General features: G+C 34.0%; 1 protein-coding gene across 5 annotated transcripts in view; it reads left to right on the forward strand.

Annotated features, from left to right (window-relative positions):
- Positions 1–16,544, forward strand: part of EXOC6 (exocyst complex component 6) — an 87,899-nt gene that overhangs the window by 26,245 nt on the left and 45,110 nt on the right. For 4 of the 5 annotated variants that reach the window (XM_021398411.1, XM_021398412.1, XM_021398413.1 and 1 more), the window contains exons 6-17: positions 3,012–3,216; positions 4,020–4,175; positions 5,090–5,158; positions 6,708–6,791; positions 6,885–6,931; positions 7,316–7,436; positions 8,789–8,860; positions 9,525–9,622; positions 10,732–10,837; positions 11,798–11,907; positions 12,971–13,082; positions 14,742–14,876. In XM_021398411.1, coding sequence (XP_021254086.1) covers positions 3,012–3,216; positions 4,020–4,175; positions 5,090–5,158; positions 6,708–6,791; positions 6,885–6,931; positions 7,316–7,436; positions 8,789–8,860; positions 9,525–9,622; positions 10,732–10,837; positions 11,798–11,907; positions 12,971–13,082; positions 14,742–14,876 — 1,315 coding nt within the window. Of the gene's footprint in view, positions 1–1,377; positions 1,468–3,011; positions 3,217–4,019; positions 4,176–5,089; positions 5,159–6,707; positions 6,792–6,884; positions 6,932–7,315; positions 7,437–8,788; positions 8,861–9,524; positions 9,623–10,731; positions 10,838–11,797; positions 11,908–12,970; positions 13,083–14,741; positions 14,877–16,544 lie in introns of those variants that run through there. The other variant, XM_021398414.1, reaches the window with a different exon arrangement.

A 16,544-nucleotide genomic window follows, 5' to 3' on the forward strand; every position in this document is an offset into this window, starting at 1 on the left:
GGGCAAGGTCCTGAGCTCCATATATATATAATTAGTAAGGGACTCTAGAATGGATTTTAAATGGATTATGTTAATTCGCATCTTGGAGACAGCAGTCAAAAACCTTCCAGATGAACTAACAGTGTTCTGATAAGCTGATCTGTATAATTTAAATACAAACTCTTTGTACAATTTTGATGCTATTATGGTTTTATTCCCCAGAAGTCTCACCATGTGGCCCCCTTGGTCATTTGCCATTTGAAAAAAAAAAAAACACACACATAAACCCCCTAGACCCTTTCTTATCTGCAACATTCCCCTTGCCTTATGTATATTTTATATAAAACAAGTATATAATAAACAAAAGCTTCTAATTTACCCTTTAAACCTCTTTATTTGCAGTCTTCTGAAAGCAGTTGTTTTCTGGAATAAAAGAGAAGGCTTTTCCCATCCTCTGGCTATGCTACATTGTTAGCTTAGCTTGGAAATGCCTTGGTTGAGAAAATCTTTAAAAAAAAGAAATTAAAAAGAAATGTGTTTATTTCAGAATTGATCATTAAGTTACAAAGGAGTTATTAACAACTTGCTATTTCTTGTTGACAGAAGAGAACCGTCAGGTTGAATTTTATTTCATTTGGAACATGTTTGCTACTATATCTACAAAGTAATAGCGAGAAGCACCAGGACTGAAAGGAACACTTTTCCAGTTTTTCTTGAACATTTTCAAGGGACTTTCCACATACTCTGTTTTCCACTTTCAAAATGATTCAGTAATTTTGCATTACTGATTGTGTAGGACTTAAAGAATGAAAAGGAGCCAAAGCTATAATATGAAAAGCTAAAAATGGGTGAAGGATGTTGCTCTGTATTTGTTGAAAGGTTTGGAACTAAAGAGCAAGTTAACAGTCTCATCTCAGTTTCCTTTTTATTGGTTCACCTTAATCTGTTATAACAGACAAAAAAAAACCAAAAAGGCATTTTTCTAAGCCTCCCAGACTGAGTGGCTGGTGAGAATACTGTCAAAGTGAAAACTGTCACATCTACAAATAATTGCTGTTTAACCTCTTTCCTGCACATCTCTTTAAAATGTTGTCATCACAGTTTTGATGATCGTAGCTCTGTTTATTGTCTTCTTAGTTTAGCTGTCTATTCCAGAATTGGTACAGTTCTATTTTGCTTAATTTTTTCAATAATTTTTCCCAGTCAGAAGCCTGTGTTACATTTGCAAATGAAACGAAAGATCTATTGACTCCATGAATGGACATGATTCAGAGCTCCTTATAGTGCTCATCTCTCCACATAAGAGGAAATATAGGAATACCAATTTCCATCTGTATATTTTTCTGCAAATCAGTTGGAAGCATCATGACTTTACTTATGTCCTACAGGCCTAAAGTCAATAAATAATTCTAACAAGTCTTGGCCCAGAAACACCTGTAATCTATAAGAGAACTGAGACTGAAGACCTGTAAGGAACTGTAGTAAAAGGTAGAGTTATGTCTTAGTATTTGGAAGATCTCTGTTCTCAAAATTACGTTTATTTAGTATTCTTATTGGAGAAATAAGATGACAAGTTTCTGATCCAAAGGGTGTTGTGCTATGTGTGATATATATGTAGATCTGATTGTTCCTTTAGTTTAACTTTTTTTGTATAGAATTTTTCTTTTTCATTTGGTCGTCTTCTATTTTCCATTTTTGTAAGAGCAGTACATCTCACAGACTTTCTTTGTAGCAACAATTTAGAAATCAGACCAAGAACCTGAGATATTTTACTAGATTTTTCATCCTCTGATTTTGAGTTTTTGATACCTTTGTTAATATGACAAAAGTCATTTGTAACACTTTTTCATCAGAACTCGTTGAGTTAAATTATTACTTATAACATTTAGTGCCTGTACAAAAAAAAAAAATCTATGATATTAATTCAAAATGTTTTGTAATAACATACTGAGAGTTCAGATCCTGTCATTTGTATAGCACTTTTAATATCACAGTCTTTGTTTTATTCAATGGATACAAGTCTTAATCATTTTTCCTGAAATGGCCCATGATATAGCTTGTTTCACTCCTTCCCCTACAGTTACCTGCCTTTACTGTTTTTGTAATACTTGAAATACTCTGAAATTAGAATGGTGTAGCATTTTATACTTAGTTTTAACTTGAGTATTTTTTAGACTCATTGTCACTTATGTAAATTTTCACAAAACAGCTTTTAATGCATGGTACATCATCTTACAGACATGAGAAGAAGTACTTCTTGGTGTTTTGTTCCCCGACACTCTCCCTCAGGCCATTTCTTCCATACTTCTGATACAAACAGTCTGCAGTCTAACAGTAAACTGAAGAACAGTGACAATTATGTGATCTTTGTTGTTTTTCCTTTGTTTGGAAAACCTCCTGACCTTAAAGCTTGTTCAAAGTAATCATTTGGTTGGTGAGGTGTACTGTATTTTGTCAGAACAGCAGATTAGATGCATGATTTACAGTAAGCTGGAGATAAGTTTATACATGTCTTTTCCAGCTATGGATGGTGAAAGGAGCGTGTGTATGGATGTCTGCATATGTTCACATTTATCTAAAGAATTCAGAGATATACAGGCACACATTTCCAAGATTGTTTTTGTTGTGTGGTGCATATACTCCAACGCTGAGTGATTGGCAATTTGCATTTCAAAGGTGAAACTAATTTAAACAACAACAACAAAATTGACCTCGTTATGATTTTACAGCCTCCATTCCACAAGCTACTGCATGTGGCGTTAGGAATCTATTGATCAGAACAGCGAATACCATAGAGGCCTACTTAAAATCTTGACTTGACTGAGTCACTCTGACAGCTCACTGTTTTTTTTTTCCAAAGTAAAACATTGTACTGATGACCTTTTGTTTCACATTGTTCATTTGACTAACATAGTAATTTCATTAGATGCCTATTGATTGCTTGTATTATATTGATATTCTATACTTAATAAAGAATGTATTTTATTAAAATTTGATAAGAAAGCTATATAATTTGATTTTAATCTTTGTAGGTATTACTCTGCTTTGAAGACAATGGAACAGCTAGAAAATCTGTATCTTCCCAGAGTTAGCCAATACCGATTTTGCCAAATAATGATAGAAAATCTTCCAAAACTGCGGGAAGAAATAAAAGAAATTTCCATGTCAGATTTGAAGGATTTCTTAGAGAGTATTCGAAAGCATTCTGACAGAATTGGGGAAACTGCAATGAAGCAGGTAAGCCTACCTAACAGGATGACTTCAGCCCCATTACCTACTGAAAATTGACCTAAAGCTGTATACATATTCTTCCAAGAACTTGGTTAATTAACATAGCTTATGATACTTTTATATTACTAGATTGTTACTACTGAATGCTGCAGCTTTCTTGCTGCAGCAAGAAAAATTTTGATTTGACTTTTCTGTTGGGCAGTTACATTTGGTTGCCACATTTTCATCTAAAGTTTTTAGAATTTTGTTTTGTCTTTCAGAAACAAAATTCTTGTAAAATGCAGTGCTGACAAGTATAAATGAAACTTAAGCGTGTCTCTCAGCAAGGCTACTGGATATTGTATTATCCCATGCTAGCCCCGTGCATCCCAATTACAAAATTATACTGTGCTACCTTGGTGCATTTCTTTAAGCAGTATGCACAACACAGTGCATTTGAGAGCATTTGACTTCTGCAGCTGTCTGTTCACTGGGCCTTAACTGAAGACAGAAAAAAAACAGCTGGCAAACTCTGTTGTGATAACTGTACTCAAGTATTGATTCTGTGCTTGCAGTTTATTATTGGAAAAATTACAGATAACTTTTACACTTTTTTTCTATTGCATTCTGGGGATTAGGAAAGAATTGTGCAAAAAGTAGCTGTTGAATTCATTTGTCATCCCAAATCAATTAAGGGCAGGAGAGCAAACAACCTGCAATTATACTGATTTGTGTTCTATATGACCACCTGTTTTTCATGGCATAGTATATATTAATAAATAATGAAATTTGAATTATATCCCTCTCAATTGGTGCTACTTTTAAAACAGGCACAACAGCAGAAAACCTTTAGTACCACTCTTCAGAAGCATAATAATGTAAACTACGGTCGGAATATGCATTTAGGTAGAAGCAGAATTTTGGAATCTAAGAATGAAATGACATTGAAGCGAACGTTTGAAGAAGATGATGAGCATGATGAAGAGGTAGCCTTTTACTAAATCTTATTTAAAGTGAATTTTGCAGTTTTATTGGACAAAGCTTGCAGTGTGCTGTCTATAGATGGAATAATATAGATAGAATAAGAGAACATCTTCAATGGACACCAACCCAGATCTTCATTTTAGGAGGAGAATGAAGTGCAAAATATTAATTTCATTAATGCTAGATTTAGTATCAAGTTTGGGGCCATTCAGTTGTGTAGAGCATGTAATAACTGAATTCAGCTTGTAATTATTCAGGAATTCAGTTGCAAGTTACATAATACAATACCTGCCCACTGCAAACTGCATGTGGGGCCCTGGAATATTCCTCTGCTGCTAAAGTGGGTGTTTCTTTGTTGAGAAGCTTAGCTTATGTTAGCAGTCTTTAGAGAATACTCTATTGAGTATTCAATATCCATAAATTGAATAAACCAGCACATATTTAGGTCTTAATGTCTGGTGCTCTGAAAACACGGTTGATAGAATGTTTTTGCAACAGAAATGCAATCTAATACTGTAAGGCAGAGAGAGGAGGGAGCTTCTGTGATAGAACAGTTTCTCCTGAAGTTACTGGTGAAAGGACTGATGCAGTTGCTCTTGAAGTCATTAATGCAAGCTCCTACCACTTTTTTCAAAACAACAGTTTTTATAGCCATAAAACCTGTCAAAAGAGTTAATTTTACTGGCCTTAATTTGCTCTTGCTTTTGTCTTCAATCCCAGTGTATTTCCTTATTCATTTGAATCTTAGATTTATCAGACTATTAACCAAATTGTGCAGTTTTAAAGTTGATGACACTAAAACAATTCCTTTCAAGTAGGATAACTTACCAAGTGTTTATTAAGTGGGTAAGTTCTATTGGTAATATATCAGCAGATTATATGCTTTTTAAGCTTTATAACTTTTTCCTTTCCTCAGGTTTTAACTGCTCAAGATCTTGTGGACTTTTCTCCAGTCTATAGATGTTTGCACATCTACTCAGTTTTGGTATGTATTAAGATGGCTTTAAAAAGATCTTTTACTTTTCTGTTAATTTTTTAAAAGAAGAAATCCAAACAAAAGCATCAGTAATTACATCAGTAATTATTCATCTCAGTGAAAAGAGACAAAAAGGCTGCTAGAACTATTATAAGAATGATCAGGTTGCTTTTTTTTTTCTTTTTCTTTTTTTAACAGAGGAAATAAGTATGAAATAAGTTGGGTAGTGCAAAATAGACCAGTTGACAACTTCTGCTTATTCTTTCCCTAGTGTAATAAAGGAACAGGAAGCAAAACTGATAGATGGCATTGAAAAGTAATACATGATTTTGGTTGTCACATTTTAAGGGTCTTGCTGTTGGGTCCTTGGTTTGAGGATTTATTGTTTGGGTTTGCACTGAAAGAAAGTTTGCCAGCTTCCAAACTTACTGGAGACAGAAAACAACTTGGGAGTGCTGTCCGATATCAAAGGCCTTTAGCCCCTTAGACAAAAAGGCTTGTTGATGACTTCAGAATAGGGCTTCTGTCTTTCCTGCCAACATCATCTAATTAATAAGCCATGCTAACATTATCAAGAGTTGCGGATTAACCTCAGAGTCCTTCTCTTTTGCTTTCACCATTTATTTGATGAAATAACCATTACTACCTTACATTATAAAAATTGAATTTTCTTTATTAAAAATACTTAATATCTTATAAAGTAGTTAAGTAAGTCACACTGGCTTAATAGTATGAAATCTCTGTAGAATTTTGATTTGTAGACTTTTTGGAAGTCCAAGTAATGGAATTCTAAATAGTATAAGCCTAATTATAGGTTCATGATGTGAAAAGCAACCTTAGAAATGCTAAGCTGGAATATTCTGCTTGCATACAAATTACATTGCATTCAGTAGGTAGATGAGTCAGTGTAGCACTGATTTCAAATGGACAGATGGTTTCTACTGAATGGTCATCCTAATGAGACGGTTAGCATGTCACTTGAATTCCTCACAATGTAATCATTGGGCATAGAAGGGTGTTGTATTTCAAGGACTGTGATAGGAGAAAAATCCAAAATCATTCATCTTTAACAATTCCAAAGGGAAGAAGTGAATATTAAATAAATTGTAGGTGTTTTTTTTTTTCTCCAGCAAAGCTCGTGGATGCACTGTTCAGGTTTATCATATAAACACAGAAATGCTATTTTAACTTTGCAAAGCAATCAGTTTCGTGACTAGCCTGAAGATACATTTTAAGACACAATGTGTTTCAGCTGTAGAACAATAGATACCATGCCTTTTGCATAAACATAAATATTTATTCAAATGCATAATATTGTATGACAATATGTAGACATGAGCAAAATTTTTCTGTATATGTTTTTCTGCTTTTATATATATATGTAATCTGTATATTTCATGCATGCTAAACTTCATTAATGTCCTCAAGAAGTCTGCATGTGAAACAAATGCATAATATGTGTCTTAATCTAAAACAGATAATTCTACCCTTAAATTAAGAAGTGTTTTTTAGTGCTGAGAGAATGACCTTGTTTTAACTACTTTTGTCTTCTCTTTAGGGTGATGGAGAAATATTTGAAAATTACTACAGAAAGCAAAGGAGGAAACAGGCGAGACTAGTTCTGCAGCCGCAATCAAGCATGGTAACCAATACTTTACTTTTTGCATTGACTTAGGTTGTACCTAATAGTTAGTGGTATTTTTATTCCTAAACTTGTTTTCTTTTTCACTGCAAGCATGAAACAGTAGAAGGCTATAGAAGATACTTCAGTCAAATTGTAGGGTAAGTATTCGAAATGGAGATTTACTTCAATTTTACTGTAATGATTCTTAATTCATCCTTTGTTCTCCCACTCTCCAAAAACTTCTTTCTGCAAGGTTCAGTTTCTGCATAAATGATGTGGGTGGTGGTAGCTGTATCTGAGCAGTGAAGAGCATGCACGTCCTACCAGTACAGTGCCCCAAAAAGGCCCTCCAGCAACCTGGGCTCTTGATGGCATGAAACAAGTTTTTCACATTTTGACTTCATGCTGAACAAAGCAGAACCCCAAATCTACCAAAGTGTCACTGCTCCAGTGGGAAAGGGCTTGACTATACTTGTCTCTTAATATTAGAGCAAATTCTAGTCTTCCGCTGAAAACTTAATTGAAGTATTGCTTTCTTTTAGTTTCTTTGTAGTAGAAGACCATATTTTACATGTAACCCAAGGACTGGTAACTAGGACGTATACTGATGAACTCTGGAACATGGCCCTTTCAAAGATCATTGCTGTTCTTAGAACACACTCAGTAAGTGAGAAGATTTATCAGTATTTCAGTTTAAATCCTTTTACCTAAGAGCTCTGGGTATTTAAAACTGAGATGATAACAAAGTGAAAAATTAAACCTCTCTTGTGTTTTCTTTTCCTTGTGATTAAAAATTGCTCAGATTTGTGAGGGAGCCTGCCAAGCTTTTGTTGTTCCTAACAGTATCAGGCTGTGATCCACAGCCATGGGCTATTTGCATAATCCTCCACTGATTTACAACTCACTGGGTCTTCCAAACCTTCTCTTAGTCCAGCAGTTTAGAATATGCAGAGTTAATCTGCTGTTATTATTGCAATCCTTCCTCATTAGTCTCAACTGACCTCTTCATTAGATCAGATTGAATAGTTCAGCACTGAAAACACCACCAGGAAATAGTTCCTAATTATCATTCCAAATGCTGTGTTTCCAAAATAAACTCTACCGACAAAACCCTTGGAGCTATCTCTTCAATGCTATAGTAGTAGTATATTATGTTGTAGTAACAGTATTAGAAAAATTTTCATGATGTTAGAATGTAATTCTCTATCAGCTGAGTATTTCAGTTTATTCAAAGTGTGTCTCCTAAAGTTACATTTCAACTCTAGCTCAAATGGTGCTGCCTGGTATTTCTTATTCCTCTGTGGAGACCAGTGGAATACTGCTGTTTGCTGAGAATGCTGGATAGCAAATTGCTTCAGAGTTTACTAGGCTGATGAGGCATGATTTTTGCTATCAGAAAATGTTGAAGAATTTTACCTTTCTCTTTTTAGTGCTTACCAGTAGCAGGTTCTTTATACAATGTCATTTTTACTATAATTGGTCTATAATCTAAGGAATATTTTACAACTCATGTATATGTAGAAAAAATGGGGAAGAATTTGGATTGCAGCTATAGTTTTATCACAGGAACTTTACAGGTCAATGTTACATCAGATGTACTAATGCTTTTTAATTCTAGTTAGACTCAGGCTTGGTGTTCAAAAGAAAGTCCTGTGGAAATCTCTGATGTTGGTTTAGCAAAGCATTTTCATGTGTGCTTATATGCCATTAAAATAAATGTAATTTGCTAATTTTTAATCTCAGTACAACACTAACATTTATTGTATCTTATATTTTAGTTTACTTTTTTTCTGAGCTTTTACGCTAGTGTTGATTCGTATAAGAGATTGAACAAATACTTTTATGTAGCTGCACTGCATGAAGGTAAATGAGTCTAAGTTGTTTCAACCAAGGCAGTCAGTCAGGGATACAAGTAAGGCTGGAGAGTTCAACCACTCTTCTGTGCTAATGTTCTTTGAAAACATATGTCCTGTATTTTGAATCATTTTAACAAAACCAGTATTTCTTGCTTTCAGTCATATTGCAATGATCCTGACCTTGTTCTGGAACTGAAGAATCTCATCGTGGTATTTGCAGATACTTTACAGGTAGGTATTATATTAGTAATTTAACTGAAATTCATAGAGCCAAATTTGAACTTTAAGTGAGCGAGTACAATGGTTTGGATCCCCTTGAAGTCATATATGTAAGTCAAGAACAAGATTACAGAGTTACAATTAGAAAATTAGTGTTTTAAAATAATAAAAATGTCTGTGCTTCCTGCCCTGGATCCTCCTTTTTGGTATTACCAACTCAGTGCATGTATTCTGGGCAATCCAGTTAGCATCAGGATATTCGTAGCTTGTGAATATTTTTGTCTTTTGTAAATACTTTACTTCTGAACTTGAACATGAATTAACAGTCCAGCTATCACTAACTGTCCAGGGGGATGACCAAATGAACATCACTGGCAAATATTCTTCTAACATTTACCAGACTGATAAAAAAAAAAAAAAAGATTAGCTGTTTGTATAAATATCAAGCTAAAATGTTACAGAAAAATGGGACAGATTTCTGCTTGATAGCTAAAGGATGGTAAAAGATATTTTGTAAGAATATAATAAATAATCTTCTAGTTTTGTATTTAAAGTAGTATAATCTGATTTGTAGAAGTTATAAGATTGATCAGCCTCATTTCAGAGTCTTGAAGGTGTAATAAGAATTAGCAAGTTAGTTCTTGAGTTATCCATCCTTTCCATTTTTATACCTTAGGGTTATGGTTTTCCTGTGAATCGACTCTTTGATCTTTTATTTGAGATAAGAGACCAGTACAATGAAACACTTCTTAAAAAGTGGTCTGGATTATTCAGGTTAGTATTTCAAAATAATTGGGCCTTTTGTATTGCATTTATTGCTTTTGTCTTTAAATTTTGATACAGTTGTAATTCTGGAAGTGTTGACTGAGTCAGTGTTGCGTATGAAGTTTGGACTAGGTAGAAATTATGTATTCATTGCATGTAACTAATATTTAGGAGAAGAACCATCGAGGACTGCTTCTGTAATTAATGGGGAGAAGAAACCTCCTTCTTAGGGACACTGGAGAAACACCAAGAGGACACCTGTTTTCTTCATTAGTAACCTAATCTGCCTAGGCAATTGCAATAGGCTGTTGCCAGTAGGTTCCTAATTTAGGTTGTTTTAATGTTTAAAGTCAGACATTACATGTATATCACTGACAGACTTCTGACTTTGCCAATATGTCTTCATGTTCTTTCAATGCAAGTGGGTTTCCACATGTTCTTTGGAATCATTTTTTGAGCAAATTGTTAACCCAGGAGTAGGGCAGCCTGGGACTGTACTCCAAAGCCTGTTTGCAGTATGATGTCTAAATGTGCAGATATTGTTTACCATAAAAATCGTTGAATCATATTACAGAAAACCTGAAAATTAAATTGACCACTTAAGATTCTCACACTCTCTAGACTCCTAGTCAATGGACTAGTAAAGAAGTCCAGAGGATATTTCAGTAAAGCTGTGCCCCTTTGCCTACTTAAGTTCTCTGAATCGTCTCCATTAGCACATGTAGCTGTGGTACCAATGTTGGATGCTCTGAGTATCTGCTTTAGTGTAGGCAAAGTGTAGGTACCAAACAACTTACAGCTTTTCCTGGAATGGAGTAGTTGCTCTAAAGCTCCTTTACTATGTTGTGCTTTCAGACATGCATAGTAAAATGTTTTCAGCTTTTTTTAGTCTGTGATTGGACATAGCTTAAAGAGTTATCATATAATAGTTACTTTCAAATTCATCTATAAGTAGTTCAGACTTCTGAAATTAGAATGATTTCAGTTCATAGTATTTTGACATTGCACACCTAACTGTAGTAGTAAAATGTATATTCATTAACATGTTTTGTTAATATAAAGTACTGTTAATAAATTACATATCCTTATTTTTGTCAATTTATTAACTAATTCACCAGGGATATTTTTGAAGCAGATAACTACAGCCCTATTCCTGTAGCAAATGAAGAGGAATACAAAATAGTGATAAGCAAATTTCCTTTTCAAGATTCCGAACTTGATAAGGTAAGGAAAAGTTTTATGCTATTAAGATTTGCCAAAATCCAATTAGAAAACAGAAATTATATTTGTAATTAGAAAGTAATTAAAAATAGAAGAGCTAGGTAGATTAAGAGTGTAATTATGTATTAATAAATAAATATGAACATTAAAGCTCTAGTCACTTGTTCTGATGTTTGAGTGAATAATGAAACCTACTGTTTTGTAAACAAATTAATAATTCATTTTAATTAATACAGTCTTTATTTAATGAATTAACTTAGGTTTTGTTGCCACACATTGGGTTTTGTAACCACAGCATATTATATGCTGTAGTATTCCAGAAATACAAGTAATGATCAACAGTGACATGTTAGAGATAACAACTTCATTATTTCACTTTGTGAATTAGTTATTTGTGTCGGAATACGTGGGGCAAAGTAGATATGAAGGGACTGTAAATAATTCTGCTGTACTGGCATCCCAACGGGATATTCTTTCATAGCATCAGCCATTCTCTCTCTGAAATTTGCTTTCATAGAAGGGTGATTAGTATGGTCTGCCTTCTGAAAATGATTTTGGTAGTATTGATCAAGTAATAACAAACCCATGGTGCAATTTACTTAAGGGAATTAAAGCACAGTGGGAGTAACTGGTGTAGAGGGAAACTGTTTTATTCAAGATCTATTGCTGCAGATATCTGAAAATGCACTCTAATTTTTGTGATTTGGGAGGAATGTGGCTGATAGAGAACAATAAACACTCCAAACTTTATTGTAATTTAAGTAAGTGGTTATGTTACATTTTGTTTATAAGATGTTTAAACAGATACAGAAGTCAGCTCAATACACACTTCTGCTTATACTTGGTGAAAAACAGAAAAACTTAACACTATCAATATTTTAATCTATTGTTAAGTAGTTTTCCAGTTGTTGGGTTTAATACCAATCTCTTCCTAGGGTCAGAGTATTACCTTTATTTTCACAGCAATCCTTTCCAAAGAAGCTCCCGATGTCTCAGTCAGTGCCTCAGATTTATATCCAGGTTAAGGAATTCATTTATGCAAGCCTTAAGTTTTCAGAATCACTTCACCGCAGGTAATCTATAAGTACTGTGAATGTGAATGAGTACAAACTATCCTGTAACTTCCAGGTGAACTAACAAAGATAACTTACAAACAATACAATACAATTACAAAATAAATAAAATATAAAGATTTACACACGTAACTTACAAAATAAACATAGCAAGTAAGCACCCAGGAAAACGTATTTCCAAGTTAATATTTATATTATGGGTGCTTACTTCCCAGTACTATAATATATATTTCACGTATGTATATATACATGAAAATATGGAATGCACATATGTGTAGGTGAATTTAGCTTGGCGTAGTGAACACGCTGAAGCAGTGCTAGGGCTTTCTTAACAGTATTGACTGATTTGGATGATCTGGAGATTTTTTTATTTAACAAAGCCTGTAAGATTTCAAAAATATACTTTAATAGCGATCATTTCAGAAATAATTGTGTAGCATCCCTGATTACTTTACATACCCTTCCATTTTCAGTGCTTTGAGTTTCCCTAGTAATCATTTTTCCTTCAATAAAATGTGCTGACTGCGTGCTAATTCCTTCACCTTTCCCACTTTTTCCTAAAGGAAAATATAACATTTCTGACATCGCCTGTTTTCTTGTGAACCTCTAAAGCTCAGTTATAATTATGTAAAATAACATGGCAGGTCTGAAATCTGGGAGTTAGTTGTGGCTGCTCACCCACTTCTGCTCCATTAAAGATGTAAATGAATTGCTTTCACACGTTCTTAATTGTTACTGTTTATAATTTACACGTACTAATTGGTGCGTGTTGACCTCTGTGGTAACTCATTACAAAACACAAATTACACTTTCCTAACTGCTGTGTCAATAAACACATCCGAAATCTATAAATAACAGGATTTGCTTCAATGTTGAAATGTAGTTAATGGATAATTTGGTAAATGAAAGGGGTATTTTGTGTGTTAGATCACAGATGACTTGAAGCAACCAGAAATTCTATGCACATGGATAATTCTGAATACTAAAAGTTCTCTTTGTAAGGAAGAAATTGAGTTTTACTGTCAAAGTATTGTCATGTCTTAAAAATGCACTTTTATTTCAGCTCAACAGAAATAGATGACATGCTTAGAAAATCGACAAATTTGCTGCTAACAAGAACTCTCAGTATTTGTTTGCAGAACCTAATTAAGAAACCTCATATAGGCTTAACAGAGGTAAGTTTTAAAATATGCACCCCAAACTGCGCTCTTCTAAGGAAATCAGTGCTGAAACTATCTTGTAAATGTAGATATAATATAGTATCAAGATTATGCAAGAAAAGTAAGCAGTGTTTGCTTTAAAATTAAAATTTTAAAGAGATGAGAAATGTATAAAAAAGTATCAATGTCTGTGACGTAAACAAAAAACGAACAAAAAAACCCGATGTGGATCTAGTTGGAAATGTATTTATGTAAGGATGCTTACTGACAGATAGATGGCAATGGACAAGTTCTGCCTCCTGTACAATAAACAGGGAGTTGCAAGAAATTACCCAAAGACTCTTGCTGCTTTGCTTGCATACAAGGCACGGTTCATGTGCTTTACTTCTGTCCAGAAATTAGCGGGACATTGCTGAGTTTCTTTTTCCTCCTACAAATAGAATAATAATAAAAAAATCTTTCTTAGGTGAGCTATGTGAGTGAAGTTGCTGAGTAAAGCTGTCAGATGAGCATATCCAAGATCTGAAGTACAGTCATTAATTACTATTATTTTTTCTATTAATTGCTAGTAAACATTTGTGCATATGGTTTCTTCATCATAACTGTTTAATGTGTTTATTGGACGGAATACAATAGGGTGAAATAGCAAACCATGCCATGAACATTCACTGCAGGTATGTGCGAGGTCAGGAGTACCAACTGAAAGATGATGCATGGTGCTGCTGAGAAGGAATTAGATTGCTGCCATTAGTACTGTGCCATTTTCATGTTTAATTTTGCTTTAAAAATGGCAAGAATCCCTTGTGTAGGTGAAACAAAAAGATGATGATGAGGAGGAAAGAGCTCCAATTCATATATTGCCACATTTGTATATCAAGCCATAATTTTTTTCCTTGAAAGTTTTCTACATTCTTGAAATTGGTACAGGATATGAAAAAAAATCGCTATTTTTTTTTAGGTATTTAAATATCAGGACAGTGCATTATGATAAAAAAGTTTAAAAGATAAAGCTGTTACTTCACCAAACATTACATTAGTGTTCACTAAAAGGTATTGGAGCCAGACAGCAAGTAGTGAGGATATCAGAAATCATACACAGTTATTTCAGTTATTATGCATTATCTGCGTTGTCTAATTCGTGAACTGAATGTGAATGAAGGTCCTGTCTATAAAAAGATGTAAATTGTATGTTTGTCATGTATATTTATGTCTAGAGCAGTATTGTTACCACGTAGGGGGGGATGCAATCTTAGTTTTGAAATTTCCTCACTTCTTTATGCATTGCTTTTATTTATTTATTTATGTATTTTAATTGCAGCCATGGTGTTTGCTTTCTTGTTTGCTTGCGTTTGTAGTACAAATTAGTGATTTAATTTTGGCAATATATTATCCTTTATTTTCCCTTTTTAAATTCTAAAATAACAATTGAATTAATTTCACTGAGTAGGTGTCTACAATCTTCATTTTTAAAATGGCATTTGTATGTAAACTGTGTTATTGTTCCTTAGTGGTATTTGAAAGCTAACTTGAAAGTTGTCAGTTAATAGCTGGCAACCTGAAATACTGTAATTAACTTCTAGCAACACTGTTTCTGAAAGAAGTCCCCATTTACAAAATCAGATGTCAATGGGTAATAGAAAAAAGCATTTTACAATAATTATTTGTTTCTTGTAGCTTGTTCAAATCATCATAAACACAACACATCTGGAACTAGCCTGTAAATACCTTGAGGATTTTATTTCTAACATCACAAACATTTCACAAGTGACTGTTCACACTGCAAGGCTTTATGGACTTTCTACATTTAAGGTATGGTAAATATCATCTGTTATACAACCACATATCAAAAGTTAATTCATTTGCAGTGATTTTAATGTATATAAAAACAAAAGGGGAGTGGGGGCAAAGCTGCACATTTTCTCATTTTGACTCTAAAAAAATCTGTTAGGAATTCAATTTTAACACTGAGCAGATAAACACTGCTTTTTATGTTATTGGTGTGAGAATTTAATATATGAGAAGCATCCACATTCCCGCAGATGCATGTTTTATTAAGTTTCAGAATGACAACAGAGCTTGACTGCACCAGAAGCTTTCAATGGATTAAGCTGCAAGCAGTGTAACATCTTGCATTTCTGAATGGAATCAAGCAAAACAGCTACTGTAGACTAGCATGTTTTATGTTTGTGATATATTCTCAGACTGTGTAATGATAATATAAAAGCAGTATTTAGTACATGATATAAAGCATAAATTATCCAATTGTTTTTAGAATTCATGTTTTTATTTAATGTCCTTTACATTTATGTGCACATTAATACTTGTTAAAATGGAAATAGGGCTAGATATGAGCAGTTATATTTGTGTATAATTATCTACAAAAAAAGCTTTGTTTTTTATCTTTAAATAACAAGTATCCTTAGAGAAGGATTTTTCCAAATGTTATGGTTTTTATCACTTATATCTACATGACTAAATGGTTGAGATAATAATCTTCAACACTGTTCATTCAGAAAGCAAACCTGTGTGCTGCATGGAATCACAGGTATTCACATCAAAGGTTTCAAACCGTTCTCGTGAGCAATATTGTATTCAGTGGGAGGGCATTGGGATGGCACTTAAAGGAGCAGTGTTCTTTGTCAAGGTTTGCTGCTGGCTAGCTAGGAGATCAGAAATAAGTCACTTCTGCATTTCTCAGTTTCTCTCTGTTTGTAAGCAAGAACTTAACAGTCCCATTGTAAAATAATTTTTAAAGTGCCATAAATTACTCATAATAGAAACTCTCCATAGACAACGAATGTAACCAGGTGGTTGCATATATTGCAAAACTAAGTTTTGGAATTTATATATGTAAAATAAGACAGAAATTGTTTCATCGACCAAGTCTAGCCAAGTGGCTTTTTTGGGTTAGAACAGTAGCAAATCTGTGTGCTTTGCGGGGAGGAAAGGGATTTGGGGTTTTCTTTCTGAAGAAAACATTCCTACGGAAGAGAATCCTGTATGGGTCATTTTATCCGGTAAATTTAGCCAGTGCATTGCCTTCCCAGTCACTTGGGGCTCCAATGTAGAGATTTTTGGAAGAGAAACAAATGATCCAAAAAAGTCACAAGAGATTCCAAAGCAGCTGTAACTTGAACTTTAGGTATGTGGGGATTTTTACAGTATAACGTGGAACAAGGACAGACGGGACAAGGAGGATTAATGCTATTGAGAGTAGTTCTGTTTTCTGTACCTTATTTTTTTTCCCTTGGTGTAATATGTGGCTTATTCTATATTGATATCCCCTCTGGCATACGTTTAAAGGTTGGTGAGGTGAAATAAGTCATCATAATTGCAATACACTTTATGTTTCCAATTGATTGCCAGTGATTTTCCCCCTTCCCTTTTCCCCCTTCCCTTTTCCCCCTTCCCTTTTCCCCCTTCCCTTTTCCCCCTTCCCTTTTCCCCCTTCCCTTTTCCCCCTTCCCTTTTCCCCCT

Source organism: Numida meleagris, chromosome 5 (assembly GCF_002078875.1).
Source record: "Numida meleagris isolate 19003 breed g44 Domestic line chromosome 5, NumMel1.0, whole genome shotgun sequence".
Classification (NCBI taxonomy): domain Eukaryota; kingdom Metazoa; phylum Chordata; class Aves; order Galliformes; family Numididae; genus Numida; species Numida meleagris.